At 45.5% G+C, this 20,402-nt stretch overlaps 2 protein-coding genes across 2 annotated transcripts; one reads left to right on the forward strand and one right to left on the reverse strand.

Moving 5' to 3' along the window:
• The first annotated feature begins 4,499 nt into the window (after window positions 1-4,499).
• On the forward strand, window positions 4,500-7,661 carry LOC127772641 (protein OCTOPUS-like). Its single transcript, XM_052298594.1, has one exon. The coding sequence runs from the start codon at window positions 5,128-5,130 to the stop codon at window positions 7,108-7,110; it is 1,983 nt and encodes a 660-aa protein (XP_052154554.1). The 5' UTR covers window positions 4,500-5,127; the 3' UTR covers window positions 7,111-7,661.
• Window positions 7,662-15,343: 7,682 nt separating this feature from the next.
• Window positions 15,344-19,659, reverse strand: LOC127774240 (pathogenesis-related protein 1A1-like). The gene is made up of 3 exons (XM_052300493.1): window positions 19,640-19,659; window positions 18,224-18,415; window positions 15,344-15,527 (listed from the first exon to the last, which is right to left on the reverse strand). Exons 1-3 carry the CDS (start codon window positions 19,657-19,659, stop codon window positions 15,344-15,346), a joined length of 396 nt encoding a protein of 131 aa, XP_052156453.1.
• Between the last annotated feature and the right edge of the window lie 743 nt (window positions 19,660-20,402).

Below are 20,402 nucleotides of genomic sequence, written 5' to 3' on the forward strand. Positions count from 1 at the left end.
CCACCATTGTTTCTATTTATTCTTTCTTTTTAGAACCTTTAAAAATCGGACCTTATAGTTTTTAAAGTTCATTTCTTGTTGGGTTACATTTTTATAAATTTTAGAAGTCCCATCAAACGTTGCTAGTATACTCCTCTATGGCCAGTCCATTGTCTCATCTTTTTATTGTCTTTGAGGTTTTAAAAATCGAACAAAATTATCTTTTGAGTTCATTTTTTACTTTCTAGAAGTCATGCCAAACCATCAGCAGTTGTGCCATTGTACTCTATACGGCTCGCCCATTACCTCTCCTCATTATTGTCATTGAGATTTTAATATCAAACATGATGATCATTGGGGTTTATTTTTTTACTTTTTAAAGTCCTGCCAACCACCGTGAACATGTTGCTTAATGGCATGTCCAACGTCTATCCTTTTAATCATCATCGAGATTCTATTTAGGGTTTTGTTAATATTTTTAGATGTATCATCAACCGTCAACACTCAATTGCTTTACATGTCTCATCAAACTGTCAACGGCTTCGTTACTATACTCCTCTAAGGCCCACCTACTTCCTCCCCTCTTTATTTTTTTTGAGATTTTAAAAACTGAACTGATTGTCTTTAGTGTTTATTTTTCTACTTTCTAAAAGTCCCATCAATCGTCGTGACTATGCTGCTTAACGGCATGCTCATCGTTCCTCACCTTAATCATTATTGGGATTCTATTTAAAGTTTTGTTTATTTTTCTTAGATGTCCCATCAATCACTACCATTCTACTTCTTTACGCGCATATTGTCTTCCCTTTTTATTGTTATTTGTCATCGGTGTTCTAGAGATGGACTTCTTTTCTTTTCTTTTTTTTTTGAAAATTCCATATTTTTCATTCCGATGGTTTTTATTTATAAACTATATTCCTACCTGAACTCTTTTAATTATTTTTTTGTTTTTGGAATTTATTTTATTTGTTATTCCAAATATTAGTATTTGGTCATATATTCTTAGATGGTCTATTTTAATAGTCTTTATTTTTTATTGCGAATTTTAGTTATGTTCATAGATGGTCTTTTATTTCAATAGTATTTATTTTTTATTGCGAATTTTAGTTATTTATATATTGTATTCCTAGTTGAACTCTTCGTTTTCCTTTTCTAATTTTGGATTTTTTTTTCTAACTCTATGTGGCCCACACAATTGCGCAGCTAGCACCCATAAAGAATTATCTAATCGGTGCGGTGTTCATTGGCAAATTATCACATTTATGGAGTGAGTTTGAACGGTGTCCCATGGGCCATGGCTAAAACCACGAAGTCGAAGTGTCCTGTAGCAAAATTTGCCTTTGTATAAAGATTAGTACACTCCTGAACGTATCTAAGCTATTATTAATTTATTTTTATTATGAAATTTATTTTCTTTAGAATTCTTATTGATTCGTATTTTAAATTTAATTTAATCCCGCATTGTGTTTCATTTGTTTTTCATCTGTACGGTATGTACTTGGCGGTAGTAATGGTGGCAATAATCACTGTACATAAATTGATATATATACATGTCTTACGTCAAATGGAAATGCTGCTAGGGTACATAAAAGGAAGTGCTTCTGAGTTGCCTCAATCGGACAATAAGTCCTATTCAAATTAAGCTTAAGCTGCCTTGGTTAGGAGTCCGATCCAAGCCAGATCGTATATATTTCTATGTTTGATTTTATAATTTCGATCAGAATTTATTTTATTTTTTTATTTCAAATTTAATTTATTCCATATTAGATTTTTATATTGACTCTTCTTTCAATATTGCTTATTTTTAATTACGAATTTCAGTTATTTTTAAATTATATTTCTATATATAGATTCATCTTTTATTTTTTATTATTTATTATAATGAGGGAGTAAGAGAGGAAATTACTGCATAGTAGAGTCCTAATGGGACTTCTGCTCATGCATGCGCCTGATTTGATTCACAGTAGTATTTGTTTCGGTGCCCACTATCTTGGTTCTACTCGTATTGCTTTCCCATAAATCTATCAGGAATTCAATTTCCATATAAATGATTGTATTTTATATACAACTCTATCGATCAATCTACACCACTACAATCTGAATCTACTATAATTTAACAGTCTATTTTTTCTTCTTTTCTCCGATTAATGTGGGAATTTCTAGCCCCTACAGTGAACGTGGTGCCTCCTTTTAAAGCTGTTTTAATAATATAACTAGCTGGGTGGCCCGCACAATTGCACGGCTAGCACCCATATTAAATTATATTTTTTAAATATAATTTTACTTAAAATTTATTAAATAGTTATCTCGTTGTCTTAAGATTTTGAAAGACCAAACCTTATCATCCTCGTGTTTCTAATTTTATAATTTTTAAAAGACACATCAGTTGCTACCTCTTACTTCTGTCATATTATGTTTTATTAGCTCGCTCGATCTACCATTGTTTCTATTCATTCTCCTTGGAATATTTAAAAATTGAATCTAAAAGCTTATAGTTTTTAGAGTTTATTGTCCTGTTGGGCTTCTTTTTTATAATTTATAGAAGTCCCGTCAAACACTGACATTATACTCCTCTACAACCGTCCACTGCATCTTCTCTTTATTATCACTGCTATTTTAAAAATCGAACATAATTATCGTTAGGTTCATTATTTTTTACTTTCTAGAAGTTCCGCCAAAACATTAGTGACTTTGTCACTGTACTCCTCTACAGCTCGCCCGCTGCCGCCGTTCTTTATTATCATTGAGATTTTAAAATAAAAAATGATTATCATTGGGGTTTATTTTTTTTTTTACTTTTTAGAAGCCCGAACCTTTAAAAAGTGAAACTTCTGTTTTTAGAGTTTTATTGTCTCGGTGGGTTTCATGTTTTTTATAATTTTTAGATATCCCGTCAAACACTGCCACTATACTTCTCTACGACCTGTCCGCTGCATAATCTTTATTATCATTGGGATTGTAAAAATTGAACACAACTATCATTGGAATTCATTTTTCACATTCTAGAAGACCCACCAACCATCGGCGGCTCTACCATTGTACTCCTGTACGACCCGCCCGCTGCGTCTCATTTTTATTGTAATTAAGATTTTAAAAATCAAATATGATTATCATTGGGGTTTATTTTTTTACTTTCTATAAGTCACCGCCAACCGCCTTGACTGATTGCTTCATGACCTGCCCGCCATCCTTCTTTTTAATCGTCATTAGGATTCTATTTGGTGTTTTATTAATAGTTTTTAGATGTCTCATCAACCGCTACCACTATGCTCCTCTATATGCCTGTTACTTAATTAATCTCGTCATGTGCTTTAGATAGTCTTTTCTTTCAATAGTCTTTTTTTATCACCAATTTTAGTTATTTATAAATTGTATTCCTAGTTGAAATCTTTTTTTTCTTTTTCTAATTTCAGAATTTATTTATTATTATGTTCTTTTGATATTTTTATTTTTTTATTTTCAATTTTAGTTGTTTCAAAATTGTATTCCTACTTTAACTCTCTTTTTAATCTGCCTAATTTCGAATTTTATTGTATTTTTATTCCGAATTTTAATTAATCTACTATTGGGTTCTTATATGTACTATTTTTCAATATTGTTTATATTTAATTCCGAATTTAAGTTAATTTTAAATTGTATTTCTAGTTGAACTCTTATTTTCTTTTCTTTTTTCTAATTTTGATTTTTTATTTTTTTATTCAGAATTTTAATTAATCTCGTATTGGATTCTTGTATGGACTCTTCTTTCAATATTTCTTATTTTTAATTCCGAATTTCAGTTATTTATAAATTGTATTCCTACTCGAACTCTTCTTTTTTTATTTTTCTAATTTTTAAATTTATTTTATTATTATTCCAATATTAATTAATCACGTATTGGTTTCCTATATGGACTCCTCTCTCCATATTACATATTTTTAATTTCGAATTTCAGCTAGTTTTAGATTGTACTTCTACTTGGACTCTTCTTTTCTTTTTCTCCGATTAATATGAGAATTTATAGCCTCCACAGCGAACGTGGTGCCTCCTTTTAAAGCTATCTTAATAATATAATAGAATAGATAGATCTAGGTTAGTAGATAAAAGTTGATTTTTTTTATTGAACGACGTGAGTAAGTATCAACGTTTCATCCATAAATTATTTTTATATTGCCAACAAATTATTTTACGGCTAACTGCTTATCCGCTTAAGGCTACATTTAAACAAAACATGTTTTTAGCTAGTGATTAATTAAGTATTAACTATTATAAACTTAAAATAAAATTATTTATTTATTAAAAAATATATGTTTAGCGGTTTGGGAGGGTGCATATATGAAAAAGGAGAAAATAGCTCACTTTAACGAGCTAGTAATTCAAACTCAGCCGAGCTCGACCTTCAGAACCGAGAATGGCCAATAGATTATGCCCCTGGCCCTTCTGCTGCCCCGTCCATTTCCCGTCCACTTGACACTGATGCTTCGCACGAGAGCAGATTATGCCGTGATAATCACCTTTGGATCAAGCAAATCACGAAAGGACAACCTTGTCCAAATCACAGTGCGATAAATAGCCAGAACATGGCGAGATGCACAACGAAGCAGAGTGTGCAAGGAAGAGAGAGCGTGTGCTGTGGCTGTGCTGTGCGCCTGTGCAGCTGTGCTGCGTTTGATCCCCCTCTCCCTCCCTCGGAAACGGGGAAAAGCAAAACACTCCCAAAGCCCAAGACGGCCAGAGAGGAAGAAAGCAAGCAAAAGCAGAGAGAGAGAGAGAGAGAGAGAGAAACAAGGCAGCAGCAGCAGTAGCAGAGGCTAGCAGCACAGAGAGGGGCCCCGTGATTCCCCCCCTCTTCACCTTTCACTTTCCCCATCTCTTTTTTTTCACCATTTTACCACTACTGCTGCCTCACGCAGTCACGACGCTGAAGTGGTAGTAGTAGTACGCTCTCAAAACCCAAACTTGAATCCGTCACGCTCACTCACGCAGCTCACAGGCTCACAGCTGCAGCTACTTACTACTGGTACGGGCTCAGGGCCAGCAGCCAGAGTGAAGGGGAGGCGAGGCGAGGCGAGCCGTGTCAATGTCCAAGAAATGTGATGGCGCGCTCCGGTGAGGCGACTGGTTAGGTTAGCCGAGGAGGGGGAGGAGGCGAGGCGAGGCGAGGGCGAGATGACACTGCAGATGGAGCCGCCGCCGCCGCCGCCGAGGCGGTCGGTGTCGACGAGCTGCGACCTGCACCCGGGGGAGACGTTCACGGGCTTCTGCGCCGCGTGCCTCCGCGAGCGCCTCGCGGGGCTCGAGGCGTCCACCGCCGCCGCGGCCGCCGCGCCGGGCCGCAGGTCCACCTCCGCCATCCGCTCGCTCTTCTCCAGGCCATTCGTCGCCGCCGGCGGTGGCGGCGGCGGCGGCGGCGGCGCGGTCCCGTCGGGCTCCGGCGCCGTGGTCCCGGACCTCCGACGATGCAAGTCGTTCTCCTGCGGCCGCGGCGGCGACGTGCTCGCCGGTGGCTGCGGGGACGAGCCGCAGCGGCGGTCGTGCGACGTGCGCGGGAGGAGCACGCTCTGGGCGCTGTTCCACCAGGACGACCGCGAGCGCGTCCGCGACGGCACGGCGTTCGGGGCGTTCCCGGCCTCGTCCTCAGCCGCGGCAGCGGCGCTCGCCTCTGAAGTACAACCTCAGCCGCCGCCGCCGCCGCCGCCGTGCGTTCCTGAGGTGTTCCTGGAGGAGGAGATAGCTATGGCTGAGGAGTCTGACGAGATTACTCCAGTGGTGGAGCCAATCTTGGTGGTGGACACCTCCGGGGAGATGGAAACGGAAGCCAATGGTGGACGGGAGGCCAAGGCCATGAAGGACCACATAGATCTAGAGTGTTCGCAGGCCAAGAAGCCGCAGCCCAAGGACCTGAAGGAAATCGCCGGGAGCTTCTGGCTCGCCGCCTCGGTGTTCAGCAAGAAGTGGCAGAAGTGGAGACGAAAGCAGAAGCTCAAGAAGCAGGACGCCGCTGGCAGCAAGGCAGCAGCCGCAGCAATGCCGCCGCCGGAGAAGCCCTCCAAGCCCTCGTTCCTCCGGCGGAGTCGCCTCCGTGGAGAAGCCTGCTCGGAGTTCGCCGGAGGTCGGCGTTCGTGCGACACTGACCCAAGGTTCTCCCTCGATGCCGGCCGAATGTCCGTCGACGATGTAGGCTTCTCCTGGGACGAGCCCCGCGCGTCGTGGGACGGCTACCTGTTCGGCGCCGGCACCGGCATTGGCCTCGGCCGCGCGCCCCCGCCGCTCTCCCGCCTGCCGCCCATTCTCTCCGCGATGGAGGACTCCCCAGCCGGCATCGTCGAGCGTTCCGACGGCCAAATCCCGGTGGAGGACGACTCCCAGCCGGAGCCCGATCCCGACGCCGACACCCCGGGCGGCTCGGTGCAGACCCGAGACTATTACGACACGTCGTCGTCAAGCCGGAGGCGGCGGAGCCTGGAGCGGACCAGCTCGGTGCGGAGGCCGTCATTCGAAGTCACCGACGCAAAGCCAGTGCTGCCGGCGGCGGCCGCCATAACAAGCGTCAAAGATTCGCCGCTAATTGGGAGCTCAGAGTTCTACCACTTCCAGCATGCCGAGGACCTGCTCGAACACCACCGGTTCAGCACCAGCTCCCTCATCGAAGACTTCCCCATGAGCCTGGACGCCGCGTTCCCGGGCCCCGACAAGAAGCCCCGGAGGTGGCGCAAGGCGTGGAGCCTCTGGGGCCTGATACACCGCCGCGCCGCCGGCCGCAGGGGCGGCGCGTCCGACGTCGCGGACAGGGCCTTCTCGGAGCCGTGGCCGGAGCTGCGCGTCCGCGGGTGCAACGCCAGGATGCAGCGGTGCAACAGCAACGCCAGCGCGCGGAGCTCGTTCAGCAGCAACAGCGGCGGCCTCGGCAGCTCGAGGCGCAGCTACGTCGACGGCAACGGCAACGTCGTCAAGCGGCGGCGGGAGGAGTGCGCCCTGGAGCGCAACCGCAGCGCGCGCTACTCGCCGGGGCACGCTGACAACGGCATGCTGCGGTTCTACCTCACGCCGATGCGGAGCGCCAGCGGCCGGCGCGCCCCGGGGCTACCGGCCAAAGGCGGCCGGCAACTGAGGTCGCAATCGTTCGCGCGTAGCATGCTCCGGCTGTACTGAGTTGTGTTTTTCGTTGCAGCAGTAGTGGAGGCTCAATGGCAATGGTATAACCATAAATCTTTTTTTACATCCTTGTGTAGCGCAGTGTTAATTCCGTTCATTTGGGGGGTTGGATTGGATAGAATGGAGGTTTATCTCATAATCACCTCTTAATATCTTGTCTTGTGCCGTAGTATCTTGACAACGTACTAACTATCGATAACGTGTAGTAGTAGCTGTAGTAATGCTGCAGGCCAGAATGGCAGATCGACCGATGATCGGGATCGGAGGATAGAAGCTGCAGCTACAGCTATCCTGCAAATTCTAAACTGGTGTCCAAGTCATGGTGAAGAGGGGTCCTACTAGACAGTGCCGAATTCTGAATTCGTTTGACATGGCGCTGCCTTGCCAAGCGGCAGCTGAGCGCTACTACTAGGCTCGGCCCCGGCCGCTAGGCTGCACCTGACCGACCGATCCCTTCGCGAACTGTAGCTGCCGCTGCCTCGGAAACCGTTAAAGTCGCGCTCGTATTCCGCTGGTCCCGCCGTGCCACACCCCCAAGCCCCAAGTGCTGTGCGCGCGGGCGCGCGGCGTCGGCGTCGTCGCGTCGCGTGTTGCGTTGCAGCTCGCGGCGCGGGTGTGTTTGTTCTACCGTTCTACTAGCGTTTGGATTTGGTCGGTTGGCTTCACGACGCTGCGGGGTGCGGGCCGTGCGCCGCGGCGGGCGCGTGCGTGCGTGCGCACGGGGTTTGTTGGGGTCCGGCATCTGTGGGATCTGTGGGGAGGGGGGATTCTGATTTGGAGGGAGGAGAGGACGTACGTGGCCATGAGGCCATGAGGGGGGGAGGCTCAAGTAATCGGCGGTGTGCCGGATCTAAGGTCGATGTGTGGGGATTATGATTATCTTATGCGTCGCCGGACATGTGCACGAGAAACCACATGTTTGGCGAAGGACTCATCGAACTGGTACTGGAACGCAGTTTTTTTTTTTTTTTTTTTTGAGATTGTTAGGAAGGGAAACCGGAGTTTGCATTGTAAGCGTTGAATGGTTGCCATAACTTGTACCATGTCATTTCTTTTTCAGTTTATTTACACGATCCGCTTGGAAGCAAGCTTTCTCTCGCCCCCCACAAACCCTTAATCAATGTTATAACGACGCTGTCGTCTCTAAGACTCTGTAACCTTTTTTTTTTATCTATCAATGAAAAGTTCAGGTGGGAAAACTCTCCTTTCCAGTGTTTTATCAAAACAAATAGTTTATTTACACGAAACATCTATGCACACATTCCTCGCAAAAAAACAAAAAGATGTATACACACATTCACTAGTATGCCTGTTAATACATGGTTAAAACGAGAAGATCAGCAACAAATATCTGGCCTTTGTCGCTGAACTCTTCAATATTTCTCTACCGGCGTGGGAGTTATATTTAACCAAGGACCTAAGAGGCGAACCAATTAGCTAGTGATCAACTAAATGGGGATGCAAGTGAACAATCGCACTATTAGAGTGAAAACAGACAGGTACAATCATATTATGATATTCTCATATCTTAACATATATTTTCCTTTAAAATCAGAGCCAGAGCCAGATACGAATAGTACTAGATAACATATCACTCATCCCGTATTCTGTTCAGTATTATTTCCTTCGAATCGGATTCAGGACAATTATCTATTTGTATCTCTAGTTTATATATATAAATATAAGAGGCAATTATAGTGTTAGAAGATATACAATAAGGGAAAAAATATACAATATTACATGTGAGCTCGTAAAATAGTGATTAACCAATATTTTATCATGTTTGTAGGTGGATTTATAATAGACTTTTATATATGTTTTATAATATAGGACATACGGACACGGCTACAAGTCTTTCGTATTCTAACCCATATTTTTCACGGATGGATATTATCGAGTATCTCTTTTTCTCCCATATTTTTCTCGCAAGTCTCAGATCGGGTGAGTGGCTGAGAAATACACGCCTCATTTTCAACCCAACACATTATCCATAAAAACTCGCTTAATAATTTATTTAGTACAAAGTTTGAATTTTTTTTGACTAGGATGTGTTATGCAAGGAAAAAAAGGTTGCCCACCCTACTTGCGTTCTTACAACCAGATGGTTAGAAAGAGAATGTGTCGGAGGTGAGGTAAAAGGTGTATTTTTTGAAGACTTTTTGTCGGCTGCTGCTTATAAGGTAAAGATATGTCTGAAGCGAGAAAAATAATTTTAGGATAAGATTTACATAGTTTTTCTCTCTCAAGTTTTAGCCATCCAAAAGCCAAAGCTAAGTAATATTTTTTTAAAAAAAACTATTATCAAATTGTCGACGAGTGGTACTTGTGGACCGGATGAGTTGGGTATTGAGGTACGTTGGAACGAGGATCTACATAATACGATATCAAGCAGACAAAATACAAGGTTTATACTGGTTCAGGCCCCTTGTCAGGTAATAGCCATAGTCCAGTTTATATGAGATTGATGATGAGGAACCACAGATTACAAAGGAAGTAAACAAAACAGATGATACCGACAAGATCGTAGTCGATGAATTCGACGAGATCTCTCGGCGACTTGGCTCCGCGTACTCTGGCTTCGTGAACTATGGTGGGTGTGTATGCAATGAAATTCGATGCCTTGCACCCCTCCCTAGGGGTCCCTTTTATACCGCGGATCATCTTGACCCTCAAGTAAGGCCTGGAGATATTTGATCTGGTACGGTATAACAGAATCTCTATCCCTTCCGAGTAGGATTTTGGAAATCACTTATCTCGTAGAGATATTTCCGTAATTTGCAACAGATTCCAATGACGTATACGGAAACAATCCATATACGTGAAAGTATACCTTATCGGTATATTCCATAAGTCGTAGGATAGGAGGCATGTTTTATCCGTAACCCTGACACAAATTAAACTACAAATTTAGAAGTTGGTTAGTTCAAAAAAAAAAACATCCGGTCTGGAGAGGGAGTTGTGGAGGAGAAAGAGAGGCGAAATGGGTTAGAGTTATCAACTGTGGAATAGAGGCAGCAGCTCATCTCCGTCATCAGGGAGTCCAAATCTAGCAAAACCTGGTCTCGTAGCTAAGCCCGTCACCCTAGTTGTCTTCCACAGCTCGTAGCCAAATCTAGCCAAAAAGAGGAGATGAAGAGGTAGTATCTCGACCAAGCAGTATCCCTTGAGCTTGCGAGTCACCGAGCCATTCTTGGTCGTCCCTCACTTCGTTATCATGCTTCTTCAACAAGCACCTATGCACGAGGGAGAGCTGGAGACGAAGATCATTAAGGATCCGTCATGATTTGAGGTTGTTTGGAACCTCTTTGTTGCACCAAACCACTTGTCGCTATCGGGGTTATCCGGAGGAGCTTGCCGTGCGGCAGCCAGCCAACAGCAGCTACATTGCTGCAACCAGCCAGCAGAAGATACATATGTTGCAACCAGCCAAGACATTAGCAAGATACATTGTTTCCTCGAATCCGTCCGCTGCTGACCTGCTGCAATCTAACGGTTGGCCTGCGCAGCCGCAACCCAGGGCGGTAAAGCAGCTCCACCTAATAACCCTATCGTAGAGTCTGGATTTAGACTAAGGTGTAGATCTGGCTAAGTTTGTGTTGCTCACCGTTGTCTAGATCTGAGATATATATACGGTGGATCAACTCATCAACCCTTAGGTTAGTCTCCTTCCCCCCTATCTCTATCTCATCTCGTTGTCCTCTTCTCCCATTTTGAATTCATGCCTCACTATTTCTCGTGTTACCGTACTATGGTACTTCTTATATTTTGGAATAAATTTTAAACGATAGATGTAGCTATATTTTGGTATGTAGGGAGCATTTTACGACACCTAAACTTTTAAATTAATGATATGTTGTTCTCTTTACATTTGACTTTAAAATGTAATTAGCGGTGGAAAAACTTGAAGCTCGTGATTCGGATCGACTTAATCTTGTAGTCATAATTAGTCGAACCGAACGGGCTTTTAGCTCATGAGTTTATCAAGTCAGTTCGCGAGCTGCTCATTTAGGTTGTTAGCATAAAGATCACAATATCTAATTATACTTTGTGCCGTTTAGCCAGTGCTTAATCTTTAGCGACATCAAATCAATTTTATGTTCACATACGTATAAATTTAAAATTATAGAAGTGGTATAAACAAGATGATTTTTTTTTTGCCGGGAACAAGATGAAGGTTGTTAACTACTTTCTTTGTCCCACAAAAACTCAACCTTCTAGTAAAATGAATGTAGACGAAGAGATACCCAGATTTATTGTACTAGGAGGGGTCACATCCCCTCGTAGGTTTAGTTTTTTTGAACGAAGAGAGTAGTCTACTCGCGAGTCGGGCTAAATTTTTAATCGTTAAGGTCAATGAGCTAAGTTAAACCCAAATGAGCCTAATCTTGATTCGTTAAGGGGGTGTTTGGGTGAGAGGTACTATCACCCAAACACCCCTAAACATTCCTACATGGTCATCAGTCATGGACAGTTGGAGTTGGACACAGGGCGATTCTTTCCGAGAGCGAAGCGAGAGTCCATCGACAGGGTTATACCACGGCGGAATGAATACGATGAGACTTGATTGGGCATTCAGATGTGTACGTGATGGCGAGTGAAGTGGCAGCGCAGCGCAGGCGGGCCAGCTAGCGCCTCTGATACCCCCGCTGTTAACTCTCGCATTCATTGCTCTGGCTGCCGCAGTGAAGGCGAACACATACGAGCGAATATATGGTGATGCTGGCTTATCGCATCGACGTTCCTTTGCGTGACTCTTCGCTCGTTGTCTCATCTCATCTTCTCATGGAGAGAGCCATCTACATCCATTCCATTCCATGGACTTCTCCTGTTAACAGTTAGTAGGCAACCGAACTGACCCGACTGTTAGTATACGTGAAGTAGTGAGACTCGCGTGGCATAACGTACAACATGTTGGGTTTCGGCTGTTCTACGTGGGCCGTGCAGTCAGTCACACGTAGTACTACTCTCTCGGCTGTGGATATACTCCACTGTGGTGCGGTGAACAAGAACAGAGATCCACGGAACAAGTGCACGGTGCACGGAAGGCGCTGTACTGTACAGTTTGTCACCTCCGAGTTCCAACCCGTTTCCATTACGGCGAACTGTTTCGGTCTTTTCCGTCCGGCGAGTACTTGGATCCATGGTTCAGACGCAGTAATCAACTGCCAGATGGTAGTAACAGTAGTACTACTAGTAGTACCTGTCTCAGTGCTGGGGAGCGGGAAGAAGAACGCACAGATTCGTCTGAAAAACATGCTCGTCTGAATTTTTACTGTTGCCTACCCAAGACTGAATATTTGTTCATCTCCTTGCGGTAGAGGCCGTGTTCGACGTCGTCGGCGTTGTTGACGACGACCGCGCCGACCTCTCCCCTATTGCGTGCCGTGCCATGGCCGTCGGACATGTCGGGGGCATGCTCTCTGCTGATCTCTCTACCAAGATCACCGGCCGCCATGCACTGTCGCGATGAACCATGTAGATCTTGGAGCAGAAGAGGGAACATTGAAGCAGAACAAGTAGCATGAACTATCTGCAGGGTCAGCATTGGCCTGGTTAGAGTTGACTGCGGAACAATCCCCAGGGGAGCACAAAATCGTTCTCCAAGGAGCGTTGCTCCCATCCAGCAACTTGTACCGGCAGGTACAGAGATAAATTCATCTGTCCATGTTAGAAGGGTACGATCGGTAAACAGAGAAAGGAGTCGCACCCTCGCTTTCTCCTTTTCGTTCTTTCTCTGTTTCCTCCCTCCGTGCGGCGCTGCTTTCTCATCTAATCTCCTTTTTTTCCCTCCCTCCAAGCGCAGCCCCACCCGCGTGAAGCCCGCCTGAGCCGCGCGCATGCTCGCCCCGCATCCATGCCCCCGCCTGTGCGCTCGCTTGCTCGCCCCGCATCCGCCGCCCGCGGCGGCAGAACCAGCGAGCTCCTTCACCAGCGGCTTCATTCACGCCCTTACTTGAATTGCAGTGATCAGTAAATGATATGGGAGGGTATTGGCCATTTGAACATTCACAGAGAACAAGCAACGATTGAGCTCATCAAAACATCCAATAAATCGTACAATACAAATCCTATAAGCAATAAAGAAGAAGAGCATATACAGCCCAGAAAATGAAAGTATCTACTGCTGCAACCAACCGAAGCTAATGATTTAGATCGGATGAAAAGAAATCGATGCATACACTGCCACATCGTCTGCTAAGACGACTCCATGACCACCTCGCCGCTGCAGCCACCACAACGCCGGCTCCGACGACCACCTCGTCACCATGGCCGGCACCATCGCGCCCGTCGCCACCTCACAGCCAAGGCTGCCACACACCAGCCGCCGCCGCTACCTCGTGACCGCGGCCACCACCAGGCCACCGCCGCGCCCACCACCAGCAGCACCAGGTCACTGCCGCGCCCGCCACCACTGCGCCCAACACAACCTCGCCGCAACGAACCACTTGCCGCCGCCGCCACCTCCGCCTCAAACGGATCAGACGCCGCCGCCTCAAATGGATCAGCCGCCGCCACGCTGCCTCCTCGCACGAAGCAAGTTGCCGGCGACGAAGCAACTTGCCGCTGCCACGCTGCCTCCTCCCACAAAGCAAGTTGCCGCCGCCGACGAAGCACGAAGCAACTCGCCGCTGCCTCCCTTGAACACTCCTACGCGAAAAGACAAATTTACCCTTCCACCACTCGAAATTTTTTGATATCTCCTCATGGGCAAATTTGTACCTAGAGGTACCACTTATTTTCCACCGTCCGATTTCGCTGATTGAATGGCTGGGATTTGGTACCGGACAGTCCCGATGGTACCTGCTGGATGGGAGCAAAACTCTTCTCCAAGTGGTTTTCTTGCTTTGTCTGAAAATGCTGTCTCTTTCGTGCCAAAAATGTAGTATTGACGTAAAAATGACAAGTCAGATTGATCATAGCATAGTTGAGTTAGCCATGGGAAACTGTTCTTCAGGCCATGCTGCCATGTTAGAACACCTGTAAGGATTTTCTTCGAAGCTACGTAAGGCTGATCCCATGTATGAGTGATCGCAGTGAGACAGTTCTTCAAATCATTTCAGACTTCACGTTTTCATCACAGCGAGAGTGCCAGTGACTTGGGGTTTTTGTTCATGCCTTCACAGAATCACATTTCCTCCGGTGTAACGCAACGTCGCAACGAGTGCTTCGCCTTGGTTGGTGTAGTTGCGGATGAGTAAAGACGGAATGCATTTTAAAATAGACATACTCTAACGATTATGGATAACAGTATGTCTGATAAATGTACAACAATTAATAGTATGCCCTTAACAGGTGTCAAATACTAAAAATTTAGTACTACTAGAGTATTAAATTTTGGTAGGAGTTGATCAGACGTAAATGAATACAGGTGTTCAGACCCCTTACACCTGTTCTGAAGTGAATCGTGACAAAATTCATCATTCCAAACCGGGTCGTCAACTATTTCGATGAGAGAATTGATCAGCATATGTGAGCGCTAGAGCTTGTTACCTTGAGTGGGCTTTCAACAAGATATATATATAGAAAAAATAACAATCGCGGTCGTTCGAGTTACCCCTCTCAACTCTAATACCAGTTATTTTTAACCCTAAACTTTACAAACCGGATGAATTACCCCCTTATGTCGATCCAGGGCAGTTTTGATCCTACGTGGATGCATACATGGCACTCAAGTCAGCAAAACAAATAAAAAAGATATGGGACCCGCTTGTTAGCCAAAAACAAATAAAACATGGTGGGACCCACCTCTCTCTTTCCCCTTTCCATTCCTCTCAATCTCTCTCTCTCAGATGTCGCCGGGAGTGGCGACTAGGTGGCCAGCGATGGGTGAGGCGGGTGGCAGGCATGGCGGAGAGCGGGCGACGGGCGCGGCGGGGGCGGGTGTGGCAAGAGCGCGGCGTCGCGGCAGAGGGAGTCGCACTCGAGGCGGAGGGCGTCCTGGCGGGAGCGGAGGACGATGTCGGTGGCCGCGTCCACGACGGCGACGCACGAGATGGAGCTGCACAGGAGGGCCGCGGCCGCCGCTCATCCCTTTCCCCTCTCCTTCTCTTCTGATTCCCTATCCTTTCCAGTGCAGCGACGGTGGTCGGGCTGAGAAGGCGGCGACAGCGGTCCGGGCGAAGAAGGCGGCGGCGTCGGCGGTGGTTCGGGCAGCTGTATGTACATGAGGCAGGCAGGCAGGTAGCAAGTAAGGTGTTGATGAGAGAGAGAAGAAGAGCATATCATGCAACTAGGAGTAGGTAGGACGGGCAGCCGGCTGGTCCTCGTCTTTGTAGTAGTTGCAGGTGATGAAGACGCCGCCGTTGAAGCACTCGGCGAGGGCGCAGCCGATCCTGGTGAAGTTGAGCCTAACTATGAAGACGAAGTGGCTGCACTTGTGGAAGTCAACGCCGGCAGTGCAGTTGCCAGTGTCCCTATCGTACAAGTGCTCCTCGTACAAGTGCTGCTTGGGCAATCTCTGCCTCCGCCGCCGGACTCCCAGGCAACTGAGGCAAGCTCCGCCTCCGCCGCCGGCCACGCGGGCGATCTCCGCCTTCGACGAGCTCCGCCTCCGCCGCCGGTCGTCTGAGAGTGTGCGCCTCCTCCGCTACCAGCTGTCCGAGCGCGTGTGCGAGACAGAGAGAGAGAGAGAGAGAGGGGATTGGATTGATGAAGGGTTATGACAGGTGGGTCCCAACGGATACTTTTTTTCTGACTGGATTGCCACGTTGGCGCCACGTGTACAAGTTGAAGTCAAAACCGGTCAAAAGCAGTGTGAGGGGGGTTATATGTCTGGTATGAATAGTTGAGGGTGTAATATGTCTGGTTTTGTGGTTTGGGGGGGTAATTCATACTGTCGCAATTGTTCAGGGGGTAATTCTTACTTTTTCCATATATATATATGAAAAACTCCTCTCTGGGCTCTTCAAGCAAAAATGGCCCAATGGGCAATGCCCAATATGGTGTTTTCTTGTGTTGTAATATGGACTTGGCTATGGCAAGTCTGACCAGTTTGCCATTGGTACTCTCTCTAAACAAAAAAAAACTTGGCCATTGGCATATTAAAACCTTATCTTGTGTTGTACACTTGTACTATGATTCAGTGAAGAATACTAGCACAGTAGCACCACTATCTTTCTCAAACCTCCGACGAATGCATTCGAAAATTTTTGCAATGGACTATTCCTTCCGTTCTGAAATAAATCAATTTAGAGTTGGATGAGATACTATCTAACTTTATATTTTAATTCTAAATTGGTTTATTTTAGAACGAATGGTGTATAATGCGATGCTCTGGGTTATGGTACCTTTATTGCGTCGTTAACTCGTTATCTTGAATTATCCATCACATCTGCGTCGGCTGGTGACGTGCTTTTAATCATGCAAATACTAAATTATCCATGATCATGTACGTGCTTTTGGATATTAGAGTGCCAAGTCGCTCAATACGAACCACAGGAAAAAGAAATAGCTCTCTCTATCTACAAATATAAGCACTCTTGTCTCAACTAATATGGTCTAGTGGCATATCTAGGATTTTGGATGTGTGTAATCCAACTAACATTAAAGAAATACTTAAAACAACTTAAGTACATAATTGATCATGGGCTTCTTTCCTTTTTCGCATACTTCTCTTCACAGGTTTTTTTTCTTTTTTCTTTACATGCATGGGTCTTGGGCTAGGTTTTTTTCTTCCACCGCCTAACTAGCCACTCAGACACGCTTTGCGCGACTATAAGCACTGACATAACCTGTTTGTATGATTAGCGGGCCATCGAGAAGAGCTTGTGGTTCTCTTCACCTGTATGCAGTGCAACAAGTGGTTTCAATAGATGGGAATTAGACCAGACCTTGCCGATGTGCGCTCTAGAAAGGATGTATTGTTGTCCCACGCCAGCTCATCATATGTGGGGCAGCTATGACACAAAATCCCCAAATCAAATCAAGTACTACCTCCGTCCCAAAATAAGTATAGCCGTAGATATCTGTGCACAACGTTTGACTGTCTGTCTTATATGAAAAATTTAAAAATATTTAGTCACACATAAATTACTATTCATGTTTTATCATCTCATAGCAATAAAAATACTAATCATAAAAAATTTTCAAATAAAATGAACGGTCAAACTTTGAACGTGAATAGTGCAAAACTGCACTTATTTTAGGACGGAGGGAGTAGTAGTATGGCTGTGTTTAGCTCCACCGGTAAAAAAAATTGACAGGTCACATCAGATATACGGACACATATTTAAAGTATTAAACGTAGACTAATAACAAAACAAATTATATAATCCGCATGTAAACTGCGAGACAAATATATTAACCCTAATTAATCTGTCATTAGCAAATGTTTACTATAGCACTATATTTTTTAGATCATGGCGCATTAAGGCTTAAATGATTCTTCTCGCAATTTACACTCAAACTGTATAATTATTTTTTTGTCAATATTTAATACTCCGTTATATATGTTCAAAATGTTGCACAATATGCTCTGAGCACATGCTATGGCCTGTCGCTAGATAGTACAGTAGTTTATTGGAAATAGCACAAGTTCAGAAAAAGATTATAGACCGGAAGCCTGCTAGAGACCTCTAGGGGAAAAAAAAAATCAGATGGTACGGTTTTGTTTGATGACATGGCGTAATACGTAGTAATTTATAGGCAAATTTTGCTATAGGACATCACAATTATATGGTCTTAGCTCAGGGTCCTGAAAGTAAAGTTTTGAGGGAAGACATCCCATAATCGTGGACATTTGCCCATGGACACTGTGCCGTCTGTCGTGCTGACGTGGCGGACGGGAGGCCCTTTTTTGACGTGGTCGGACGTAAATACCCCTGCGCAAGAGATAATAAGGTCATGTGGGGCCCACTTGATAGTGTCCCCCTCCTCTTCTTTTTCTTCTCTCTCGGTTTCTTCTCCTCTCGATCTCTCCTCCTCATCTCTCTCCCTCTCGTTTCCCTTTTTCCCCACGCGCGTGCGCGCCTGAGCGGGATGGCAGGCGCGCGAGGCAAGCGACCGGCCGTAGCGGCGCGGGCCGAGGCGACGGCGGCGGCCTGACAGCGTCGGGTGGATGGGGAGGCAGCGTGGCGGACGGCGACAGCATCGGGTGACGCCGGTGGCGAACAAGCCGCCGAGCAAGGCCATGGGCGACGCCGCCGTGACGAAGGCGGACACAGGCGGCACGTCGCGGAGTGTGCACCAGTCGGCACTGTTGCACTTGAAGCCTGAGCCGAAGCCGGTCTGCCAGACACGGTGGCCGCGATGGACGCGCCCCTTGGCCTCGGCGTAGGCAAGCTCATACCAGAGCGAGCCGCTGCTGGTGTTAATTGCATATTAGGCTCAACATCCCATGTTAATTGCACATGCGGCATAGGCACATTAGGCTCTCTCTTTGGTTTCCTGCATCAATCAAGCTAGGCTTGGTTAATTAATCAACTCGCAGATTATTGTATATCACTCATCATTGTTTGTACTAGATCAAACACTTTTGTGCGTGCGGTTACCTCGATGGCGGGAGCAAGAGCAATGGCAGGTGGCGGCGGCGGCGCGAGCCAGATGCAGCCGCCGTCTTCGCTCCACCACTCGGCTACCGCCCGAGGCAGCAGCTCCACTTCCGCCGACAGGCGTCGTGCGGGCCGGCTTGGCCGCACGCGGGGGCGGCGCTCGCAGCGTGGTGGTGGCCCCAAGCAAGACGAAGATGGCGGCGGTCGCGGTGGCGATTCGTCCGGGCGGAGATGGAGGTCGGAGGTGCTGACAATCGTGGTGGCAAAGCAGCAGTGGCGCGCGGGTGGTGCTCGCGCGGGAGATGTGGCCGCGCGTGGCGGCAGCGGCCAAGCGTGGCGACGGCTTGGTGCGGCGGCGGAGAGGTGAAAGAGGTAGCTGGCGGCGGTGGGGAGTGGCCTGACGGGAGGACTTTTTTTTTTGCTGACGTGGCATAGGGGTATTTACGTCCGACCACGTAAAAAACTGGACTTCCGTCCGCCACGTCAGCACAGCAAGTATCCTTTAGACGACGCAGTGTCCATCAGTAAATATCCACGATTATGGGATGTCTTCCCTCAAAACTTCACTTTCACGGTGTCCCTGAGCTTAAACCACAAAATTGTGATATTCTGTAGCAAAATTTGCCTAATTTATAAGAAAGCTCGTTGTTTTCACTATTTTAGATACGCTACTAATATGGTCTTCAATACACTCCTTTGACCATGACTTAAAATAATATCAGCATATTATGATAGAAAATTGAATTATTTCAAATAAAATAATATCAGCATATTATGATAGTTTGTTTAACGATAAATCTATCAACATCATTTCTATGTCATTGGTTGTTATGATTTTTTTTTCTTTCAATAGGTAAAGTTAAAAATATTTGTATTATTATTATTCTAAAAGTGCTTATATTTATACATAGAGAGAGTATCTAAAACAATATAGGAGTATATGAGAAACCCCGAGGTTACGAAATACGAACATACTTGAAATTCATGCCCTAATCGTTGAACTTCTTTTTGCATTATAATATAAAACGTGATCTTACCTGAGCGTGAAATTTGCCATGTACTCCCAATATCCTTATGAAATAGATTCATGTGAGACGTGTACAGACTCCACAGAATTAGAGTAGTACGCCAGAAACAGAAAATGCCGAAAAGAACAAACGCTTTAGACCGGCATCGGAGGTAGCAAGATCTGTTTGCAACTTTGCACTGCGACATGATCGCGGTGGCAGACCAACAAGATGCCAATCTATATTCTCTCCGTCCTTATAATCGTTGATTTTTGTTTCTATAACGTTTAATCATCATATATCATATTTAAAAATTTAGTATAAAGTATGACTTAAGATAATAGTTTCTTCAATAATAAATCAAGTCACAGCATAATAAATAATATTTATGTAACTTTTAATAAAACGAAGGGTAAAATCAACACCATCATACGTTTTAGGATAGAGGGAATATTTATCTTTTTATATATTTTCTTAGTCTCATAAAAAAAGTAAATTCCGATGTTGATTTTTTATAACACGGGGAAGTACATGTCTGGTCTTGGTTACATCTAAAAATTTATGGCTAGATATTGATTTTTTGTATGAGACAGAGGAAGTACCTGTCTTTGTCTTTGGTTACATCTAAAAATTTATGGCTGGATATTGATTTTTCTATGAGACGAAGGAAGTACCCTGTCTTGTCTAAAGGGTATAGGATTCCAAGCAAATTGGCTGTGTTCGGATGTCTCTTTTTCCAACCCTCCCTCCCTTGTTTTTCGCGCGCACGCTTTTTAAACTACTAAACAGTGTA

This window comes from Oryza glaberrima, chromosome 5 (assembly GCF_000147395.1).
Source record: "Oryza glaberrima chromosome 5, OglaRS2, whole genome shotgun sequence".
Taxonomy (NCBI): Eukaryota; Viridiplantae; Streptophyta; class Magnoliopsida; order Poales; family Poaceae; genus Oryza; species Oryza glaberrima.